The sequence below is a fragment of the Populus euphratica genome, unplaced genomic scaffold, assembly GCF_000495115.2.
Source record: "Populus euphratica unplaced genomic scaffold, PopEup_1.0 scaffold1896.1, whole genome shotgun sequence".
Lineage (NCBI taxonomy): Eukaryota > Viridiplantae > Streptophyta > Magnoliopsida > Malpighiales > Salicaceae > Populus > Populus euphratica.
Genome location: NW_011501737.1, coordinates 22,857 through 33,964, shown reverse-complemented (window position 1 = coordinate 33,964; position 11,108 = coordinate 22,857). Strand labels below are relative to the sequence as shown.

General features: G+C 30.4%; 1 protein-coding gene across 1 annotated transcript; it reads left to right on the top strand.

Moving 5' to 3' along the window:
• Window positions 1–7,123: 7,123 nt before the first annotated feature.
• Window positions 7,124–10,212, top strand: LOC105118352 (NADP-dependent malic enzyme-like; the record flags this gene model as incomplete). The annotated part of the gene is made up of 13 exons (XM_011016275.1): window positions 7,124–7,138; window positions 7,224–7,319; window positions 7,435–7,506; window positions 7,641–7,724; window positions 7,799–7,897; window positions 8,116–8,163; window positions 8,291–8,344; window positions 8,441–8,539; window positions 8,640–8,729; window positions 8,810–8,887; window positions 9,060–9,134; window positions 9,227–9,317; window positions 10,070–10,212. Coding segments are annotated over exons 3-13 (906 nt in total), but the record flags the coding sequence as incomplete, so codon positions are not given.
• Window positions 10,213–11,108: the final 896 nt, after the last annotated feature.

Genomic DNA, 11,108 nt, shown 5'->3' with positions numbered 1-11,108 from the left:
TGGGAGTCTTTGCTCACATGCTCTTTTATCAGAAATCATTATCTAAAGACACTTTTTTTCCTAATTTTTAAAATCTAGAATGATGAAATTGCCTTCTAACCTCTTTGGGATAATTGAATTACCTTATACTACTAGTTTCATCTATTTCAATGGTTATGGATAGAATTATCTTTTGTGAAGAAACCTTAATAGTAGAAACTAGATTATTTACCTGACACGACTGAAAGGTTGATGTCTTCAGTCATCTTATTCAATTAATGCTAATACTTGTAAATCTCGTCAAGCATTCATGATTATAACTTATGTTAACAATAAATCAAGTTCCTTTCATAGCTCAGGTGTCGGTTATACCATACATTATGGGCTATGAAAGTGCCAAGCATTTGTTGTACCAAGTGTTATACAACATAAATCAAGATTAGTTATTTAACAAGCAAAGTATTAAAGAGTGAACAAGATAACAAATATAAAACATGTTAGTATCAAACATTAAAGTCCATATTAAGTTTACATTATACTTATTCTTACACCATTAGTGTAACCTTTTCACCTTGACATAATTAACTTAGCTAGACATAATGAAAGAAAGCAAAATAGATAAACAAAATAAGAACATAAAAGTTAACTAAGTAAAGGAAAGGAAATGAAAGGCATAAACTTAATATTAATGAAAACAAAGCATAAAAAATACAAAGAGAGAAAGGAAGAGCATGATCTTGATCTGAACACCAAGATGCCTAAATGCATGGCAAATGCCTCCTTTTATAGGCCAAAAATGGGAACTATTGATTTGATGACTAATTGATAAGTGGGTGGCCAACTTTTGACTTGGTGACAATCTTTATCTTCTCTTGTCTGCCCAAAACGTCATTGATAACGTCAAAATTGGAGCCAGTTGCAAACATGAAAGTTGTAGGCAATTGTCTCAGCTTTCTTGTGTAAAAACTTCAGCTCATTTGGACTTCTAGAACTCCAGATATGGCCAAAATACCGAACAGTGCTCGGGCTGGAAGACAGATTCGGGCTTCTTTGTTGTTGCTACAATTTGGACTTGATAATGGCCTTTTTAGATCTTGGGCTCCATATGAAAGTTGTAGGCCTATGTCTTACCTTTCCATCCATATAAATTGGACCTAAATCTGAGATATATAGCTCCAGATATGACCCATTTACCGAACAGTGTTCCGGTTTGGATTGCACCGACATCTCTTTTCTAAGTTTGGCCATCTCTTTGCGTTTGCAATTTAAGTTCTTAAAGTCATCAATCAATCCTTTCATTTATTTGATAGGCCTGCATTTAAAATGAACATTTACCATAAATTAAAGGTATCTTATATTATTAGATATATTATTATAAAACATGCTTTGGTTAAGGAGTTATTGATACTTCAACTGCAAAATGATGATATAAAACCATGATAAAAATGCAATTTTAAGTACTAATCATTACCCGTATTATGCTTCAGATCATATCAATTTATTTTTTTAAAAAATGACCATTAATAACATATTTTCGAGAAAGAAAAAAAAAATTAAACCCTTTAGAGATTGATCTGATGTGTCTCGGTTATCTTGATAAGTTCAAAGAAAACCTAGACAACCAGAAAGGATAAAAAAACATAGTTTGAGTTTAAAAAAATTTAAAATGAAATTTTTGTAAAAAAATATTGAGATAACAACATATTGGATCAACTCAGATTAACATATAAAATTCACAACCCGGGCCATGAGATTATAAAAATCTCATAGAAAGAAAAAAAAAACATATTAATGCTCAATTTTCAATCAACTTAATGTTGAATAATGAAATTTAAAAAAAAAAATTGTTTCAACCCGGGTTAACCTACCAAACCTGAATTATGAGACTGAGATAACTTAATAAAAAAAATAAATCAAGATAAATTATGAAACTCATTTCCTAATCAATTCAATATTGAAGAATAAAATTGAAAAGAATAATTAAAAAAAAAACTTGAACCCAATTTAACTCACCAAATACTTAACTCGGGTCATAAGACTAGAATAATATCATAGAAACCAAATTAGAGTAAATTATAAATCTTAATTCTTAATCAACCTAAATGACGAATGATGACATTGAAAGAAAATAAATTATAAAAAAGGAAAAAAAAACTTTACTCGATTAGGTTAACCTATAAAATATGAGTTAGAATTCTTAATTTATTATTTACACCATTCTTTTATGAAAAAGAATAAAAGTTATTCAAGTTAGTTTCAATTCTGTCATGAACACATAAACAATAGAGAAATCAAATCAAATCATATTGAATTCACTTAAAATTTAATGTGGTAGTTATTTGGGGTGAAATTGCATTATATATTAAATTTGGACTCCTTCTTATATCGTTGGATTAGGGCTTTGATTCTGAGTTAAATTCCACCACAAATTGATCATATACAGGTTTTCAATAGCTAGGCATAATAGATTGATTTATAAATTAAGATTTGTTGTTTATTAAGTACAAGGGTACTGCATATAAAATTTAAGGTTGTTCCAATATCATTTGGTTTGGGTTTCAATGATGGTGTTTAAAATTGCATAACGTATCAAATTTGCGTCAAGTTACAAAAATGTGTTTACTAATATTTATTTCAACCTATTCAATTTATTTTTGTTACATTTGTCTTTTTAGGAGTCAAATAAAAATTTTCATTAATTTAATTCTTCTATTTTATTTTGAGTCTTCGTATTGTCTATATTTCATACGAATTTGCTTTGCTACTCGTAAAATTATAATTGTAGTTTTTTTTTCTTGTTTTCATTGTCTTAATTATTCTTGAGTTACTTTATATATATTTGGATTGTGTTACAATAACCAGTGACTATGATTCATTGATTTTCACTTTCGAAACAATTGCAAGAAGGTAAGCCAAGAGGTAAAAGACGTAATGAGAATAACTGAGTGAAAAGCCTGAAATTGTGTGAAACATGTGTGTTATGAGGATATATTTTTCTTGCTAGTAATCAATTTTTACAGATCTTAAGATATCTGAAAATCATGAGTTCACAACACTGAAAGTAGATAAATCTTTTCAAAATGCAATTTTTCGCTTAACAACTTAAGTTTCTGACTAAGATGATGAAATACCTGAAAGATGAGATGGCTTTGATAAGACAATAAAATAGTGGGATGAATGGATTAAGAATAGGGGCTAATTGGTGAGGAAACCCTATTTATAGGGCTGCACAAAATGTTAAAACTAACTTTATTAATTTTATGGATGAAAACACAAATATAAATGATGATGACTATGACTTGGTGTTTATGGATAATAAAGATCAATTCAAGAGGAATCAAAGCTAAAATAATGTTAGTTGAGGTCAAGGTGGAACTTTCAACTTGAGGGAGAGCATCTTCCATATGTGTTTACATATACAAAACAAGGTGTATAGTTTAGTTATAAATCGTGAAAGTTTTGTTAATATAACTAGTATTACCTTTGTTAGTAAGCTAAACTTATGTATTATTAAACATAATAAACCTTATAGGTTGCAATTGTTGAATGATTGTAATAAGATAAAAGTGAATTGGCAGGTCTTAGTTTAGTTTTCAATTGAGAAGGATATTGACAAAGTTCTGTGTAATGTGATTCCAATGCATGCAAGTCATATCTTATTAGGAAGATCCTTGTAATGTGATAGGAAAACCAAGTATAATTGATTTAAAAATAGGTATTCTTTTAAGAAAAATATAAGAACATGCATATTTGCATCATTATTACCTAGATAGGTTTATAAAGACCAATTAAAATTGAAAAAGAAAAGTGAAGTTGCAATGGTAATACAACATGTAAGGCCACGGTTACCATGCAAAAATATGTAAGGAAATGGTAAGACATGCACATCTAAATTATCATCTGCTATTGTTTTTATACAATGTTGTTAGTGGTAAGTGCGTGCAAGAAAAGAGCTTTAAAGGCTTCAAAAAAAGACTAAATAATTGCCCATTATAACTATTGGTGGTGGTTCAAGAATGAATCATCTTAAAGAGAAAGAGAATGATACAATCCAAGCAAGGTCATATTTGGATTTTAGCGTAAAATTTTCTATTATCTAGTTTTACATTATCAAGCATTACTTTCAATTTGATTGTTAGATCAAGCTTAAATTTTTACAAATATTTTTAGACATGCTACTATACATGGGGTTAAAATTCTAGGAAATTCAATTTCAGTAAGGGATTATTTCAAAGGGTCATATTTATTGAACGAATCATGTCAAATCTATCAAATTGAACCTTTGTCTAATATGGGTCATATTATTTTGGATATTATTCTGATTGGGTTAGAAATTATGTATCTTTCTAATGATATAAGATAGGCCCATTAATTCATATGGACGAGAGAGAACAACATGTTTAAAATTGGGTCTAAAATTTATCAGCAAATTATAAAAATAAAAAAGATATTTTTTTCCTTAAAAATTGTGAATTCCATTCACTACAAGGAATCTTTAGTGCAATCAAGAACTCATGTCGCATCCTTTAGGTTATGTATTTTATAAAGATTCCATATCAAATAAGAAGAATTAATTGGTCAAAAATTAATTGTTCAACAAGGATTTTCCAACAATTATTTATCTTGGGTATTTTATTACCATCATATGCAGCAAAAGATGAAAAGTAGTTTTAGGCTGTTGTTTTGTTTATTTCATTATTTTTAAACTTTACTTTAATTAGTTTATGTTTTATTTAAATTAAGTACATGTTTGACCAATTAGTGTTGAGTTTTATTTTCAAGAGTTTAAATACTCTTTATAAACAAATATTAGGACTTGATAATACTATCTATTGCTATCAAATTTATTCAACTTGTGTGAAAGAGATTTTCACATTCTTTACTTCTCTAACAACTTAAATTAACTTATAAAAAATTACTATTTTTGTGATGTTTCCTTATATTTTTCATTCGTGAATTAATATTTATAGGGTGGAGGTTTTTATTTCAATAATGCTAGTGTCTTAAGATATATTTTAATTATGTCACACTTTTTTAAGATTTGTTACCACATAATCACAAGATTTACATCACCTAATATATATATATATATATATATATAAACCTTGTGATCACTTGTGAATAATTGATAGGGTATAAATATAGTAGACAACTGAGTTGATAATATCTATTGTTATCTATGGCTAAAGGTGCAAACTATTATATGATAATTTCTCTTTAGGGCTCATGTATCAATTATCTTTTGATTTTTTTAATCGAATTCTAATCTAATTTGATTACAAGGCAGATAAAATTTATCGAGTTTAACTGGAGTCATACGTGGAGGTGGGTAAATGGTTCATCGACTCAACCTTACTATTTTTTAATCTTGTGGAGTCTTAATTTTTATTTTTCAATATATTGTGGGTTTTTATCTTATTGTTTATGAATGATTTTTATGATTTAATGCATAGCTTTAAAGTATACTCTATTTATAGTTTCGTGATTCATGGATGGATGGATGGAAATATAACTCTCTCTTATTCAAGTTTAGATTTTATTTTTAAAAATTTGATTAAAAAAATAAAAAAGGTCAAATTGGGTACCTAATTGGTACCCATCGAGTGCATAAAGTTCTTCAAATAACTAATTTGACTAAATTGAAGATGAAGTCACATGATGGATTTAGATACTTTGGATTGTAGTTGGATGGGTAGTTGGATGGAGTAAAATCGAACTCCAACTCAACCTACGACTATCCCGAATTAAGAGCATGCATTTGTTTATTTGTTTTATTTCAAACAAACCAAATTAAAGGCAAAACTGAACATAAATAGAATAATTTTTATTTTTTATGGTTTTCAGTCTTTTTTGTTTTTTTGAAAAAGAACTTTTTTTATTATAAAAAAAAAAAGAAATTAAGATGACAAACTTTAGAATGCTTAAATATGGACATGTAGTCTTAAAATACTAATATTAAAGATCCCAAAATAAAAAATTCATTGGAAAAAGGGAAAATACATTTCATCTTAAACCTAATAATGCTCTCTCTAATCACACTCCTAAGGAAAACCACTTTTCAGCTGAACTAATATTAGATGAGTGCTTTTTTTCTTTTCCAATTCCCTTTTCTTTTCACCTCCCTTTTCCATTTTAATGCCCCACAAATTTGCATGATGCAGTTATCTTTTCCAGCAATATCTACTCTCATTCCATTGAAATCTAGCTTGAAACTGGATCTGGCACCTCTATCTAGCCTTTCCAGCAATTTGCATTTTCTTGAATGTCTTAATTACAAAAGGGATAATTGCACTATTAATACACCAATTCTACACCTTTTCTTAATAGAGTACATGAAAATTTTTCTTTTTGAGCACATCGACTTCTTCAAAATTTTCAATCAAGTATGTTAATTGCATTGTTTTTGTTGGCATGTACTTTGGCATTTACCAAAGGAAAATTTCAATGTTGTTACATCAACTTTTAATTTTCCTCAATCAGCTAAGTGAACTTTTTATTTTTATTTTGTATTGGTGCTCAAACTTTTTGATTGTGCAAATCAATTACTTCTATAAAAAATGAAAAACCCGATGATTGTTTCCATTTATGTTGCAATCACAAGATTTTCATTTATATGATTAAAATAATAAATATTTTAATTGTATCATAATTTATTTGTTAGTTTTAATTAATTATAAAATAGTTTTTAGTTTTTATGTAGATGACTTGCTATTTGATGAAAAGAGTCTTAGGTCTTAAAAGGATTTATTTTAATTTTTAAAGCATTTATTTTAATATAAAATATTTTCATTTATTAGAAATAATCTTATTTTAGAGGGTACTTTTAGTAAAAAAAACCCACGTTAGAAAATAAAGCATTGAATAAAGTACTTGATTGAACATAAAATAAAAGTTGGGAGTGCCAATAGTGATTTAATGGAAAATGACATGCCATCAAATAATAGAAGAATTGACGGAAGGTGGACAAAAGTACTTAGTTGAATATCTTAAAAACGTTGGTGTCCTAATGTAATAGTGCAATTATCTCAATTACCAAATGTAGCCATAGGACATCGGTTTGGTGTCATCATTCATTAAGACAGACTATAGGTGTTGTAGTTCTAGATGAATTTTCTTTATTGGTTATGATGTGCGTGTTGTAGATAATGTGACAATTGATGTAAGCTAACAACTATTGCCTTTAGTTTTAGGTTTTTTGTTATAGTTTCCCTTTTAGTTATATTGAAACAATTGAAATTGGGTAGTGCTTGCCTGTAACCATTGATGTGGGGACACACAATGAGAATTTGTTAAACGATGAGTACTACATATGGCTCAGGCAAAGAAGGGCAACTGGACAGGTACTTAATATTTTCACTTGACTTGGCTAGTCTTCCTTTATGCATATGAGGTTCATTTACAGATTTACATAATTTTCTGTTGCATTGAAGTGGGATTACTCTTCCTTTTTTCCAGGAATATGCTGAACTGGTTCATGAATTCATGTCTGCAGTCAAGCAGACATATGGTGAGAAAGTCCTCATTCAGGTAGTTGACCTTAGGCATTGACATCAATGACTCTTGATGGGTTTTTTTTTTTAAAAAAAAACTTGTTTATGCCTATATCTATTATTGTATATGCATTTCAATTTTTCTTGAAACCTGCTTATTGAACTTTGCAGTTTGAAGACTTTGCGAACCACAATGCTTTTGATTTGCTTGCAAAATATAGCACAACTCATCTTGTTTTCAATGACGATATTCAGGTAATTCTATTTGTTTGTGATTATTTGAACAATTGGGATGGAAAAGACTCTAATATCTAATCACTTTATTTCAGGGTACAGCATCTGTGGTCCTTGCAGGGCTCGTTGCAGCACTAAGGGTAGTTGGTGGGACTTTAGCTGACCACACATTCTTATTTCTCGGTGCCGGAGAGGTGAGTTGATACTGGGCGGTACTGCATGATCCTCTTTCTGTGTTCCAATGAACTTTGAAATAACACTGGAAATCTGTATGTAACAAAGTGAGTTGACAAGGAAAAGGATAAATTCCTTGCCTTCAATTATGACAAAATATGCGTAATTCCTTTAGTATTGCACTCATCTTGCCCTTCTCCTTACCTTGCTCTTTATTTTCTATGTTGTCTGATTACAGGCTGGCACTGGAATTGCAGAACTCATAGCTCTTGAGATGTCCAAACAGGTCTGCTAGCATCTTCCGTTTTTTTTTCTTTTTTTTTTCACAATTTGCCCATGTATATGATTACTGACTGCATTAGATGTCAAATGGCTATAGGACAATTATAAATTATACCTGATTCTTTATGCAGACAAATATGCCAATGGAAGAGACTCGCAAGAAGATTTGGCTTGTAGACTCAAAGGCAGTGCAAACCTATATACTTCTAGCTGTTGGGCATAGACTGTTCCTTCTTTGCGTTTTATTTCTCTGTTAAATGTTCAAACAAATTCCCTTGCAGGGATTGATTGTTACTTCCCGCAAGGAATCACTCCAACATTTCAAGAAGCCCTGGGCACATGCGCATGAACTCATGAAGACACTTCTAGACGCTGTTAATTTATAACTCTCCCTCTCTGTTTCTGTTCATCTGAGCTTTCTCCCCCCATCTCGTAAGCAAAGGTGTCTTAAATCTTTTTTTTAGTGCCTTATGTCATCAGGACATCAAACCAACAATGTTGATTGGAACATCAGGAGTAGGAAGAACATTTACTAAAGAAGTGGTTGAAGCCATGGCTTCCTTCAATGTGGTAAATTTTTATCTGCTCATCTAGATTGTGTTGGAGAGCATGCTGCTCTAAGTAACCGTATTTTATATGACTGCGTGCAGAAACCTATAATTCTTTCTCTTTCCAACCCGACTTCACAATCTGAATGTACCGCTGAAGAAGCTTATACATGCAGTCAGGTAATATGAACAGCCAAAATGCAATCAATAAGAAATCATCATTATCATTATCAAAGGCTTCTCTCCCTAGGAAAGCCTTTTCTTATGGTTCTTGCTTGATGTATTGTCCTCCATTCATACAATTGGCTGTTTAACCATTATGACTAATAACTCGCCCCTTGTTACTTTTCAGGGGCGAGTTATTTTTGCTAGTGGAAGCCCATTTACTCCTGTTGAATATGAGGGTAAAACCTTTGTGCCTGGTCAGGTAGGTAGTCTGAAGAACTTGGTATCCTTTTAGTTTTACTTATTTGACAAATGAGTGGTTGATTTTGGTTTTTCATTTTTGCTTCCATTCAGGCAAACAATGCATACATTTTCCCTGGATTTGGTCTGGGTCTAATAATGTCCGGAGCCATCCGTTCACATGATGAAATGTTGCTGGCTGCCTGTAAGTGAATTAAAAATTTAAATGTTACCAATATCGCAAATTTTTATGTCCTACTTGCCATCACATGAAATAACAAGCTCATATAAACCATCTAGGTGGTGACCAAGTGGTAAGAACTTGGGATCAAGGGGTTTGCTCCCTCTGTGGTCTCAGATTCGAGTCCTTGGTTGCTCATATGATGGCCACTGGAGGCTTACATAGTCGTTAACTTCAGGGCCCGTGGGATTAGTCGTGGTACGCGCAAGCTGGCCCGGACACCCACGTTAATCTAAAAAAAAATAACAAGCTCATATATATATATATATATATATTATTTTGGATTGATCACATCATGTTTTTGAAATTTAATCTCATTATTCTTATTTGCGAACATTAGATTAATCTTATTTGCGAACATTTTGGGAAGAATGACAAGGGCATAACATAAGTAGAGCTTAGAGAAGTAACAGTACTGGTAAATCCATGAGCCTTCCCTTGTCAAAACGTTATATTCTTAACTTTAGGATTTTGTTTTGTGAAAAACTATCCACAAGCTTGATGTAGTTAGCTCAACTTATCAAATATGCCTCCTTGAATTCTCATACTAATCATCAGAAATGTTTCTTTGGCATCTGTTATACAATTTGGAAAAAAATTTCTCTCCTTCTAATTCTCTAGGTCAGGATGTTTAGGTAGATGAATATCAGGAAGAATTTATCCTTGAGTGTTCATTGGCGAGTGATTGCACTTATCTGCTGGTTTCTCTGGTACAGCGGAAGCTTTGGCTACTCAGGTGACCCAGGAGAACTTTGACAAGGGACTTATCTACCCTCCATTCAAAAACACCAGAAAGATCTCAGCAGAGATTGCTGCTAAAGTGGCTGCTAAGGCTTATGAACTTGGTGAGTCTTTTTTCGTTAGGATTCATACTTCTGCAATATGTTCATATGGATCTTTCTGTAGAGATCTAAAGATATAGTAATCTGAAAATAACAATAAGAAAAAGATGGAAATAATACTAATGATTTATCATATTATATTGGTAAATATCCTCAATTTAATAAAATTTTAACAAAGTTTTTATATATATATATATATATATATATGGGATTCTATCTAAAATTTTGTGCCACTAATTTCTGCATGGAAATTCAACACAACTTCTGCATGATAGCCTTACGTCTACGATTAAATCTTTACTTACAATTTATTCTTTCGTCACACCCTCATAATTAACACAATATACTACTCCTCATTCATGCATCCTATTTGATATTTAATATAACAGAAGGCATAATAAACGCAAACACCATAGTAAATACAAAAAAAAAAAAATTAAATTAATTATAGCTATAAAATGATTAACACAAATAAAATATAAAATCATAATATTCTGTTGAGTTGTATGTGATGGATATTATTTTTTTTTGAATTCGAGAAAACTTTATTTTTCAGAAAACACATTTTGTGGATACAGATGAACGAGTAAAATTCTGGCTGTTCGAAGCATGTAAGACCTGCTATGCAGATCTCAAACCCTTTCCATAACATTACACCTGCAATCATATAATAATTAATATTTGATTTCATAATTTAAATACAATCATAAAAGACATGGCTAATAGTTTTTTTATTATTATAAATATCTACATTATAACATTTGATTATAATTTCATTAATTCTCAATTTAATTATATTTGTATCCTCCTTTAATATTATTGGTTACGCTTTCAAACATCAAACTATGATATTATATTAATTTTTTGGTTTTTATATGAAAAGACAAACTATTCATTTCATTGATTTCTGTCT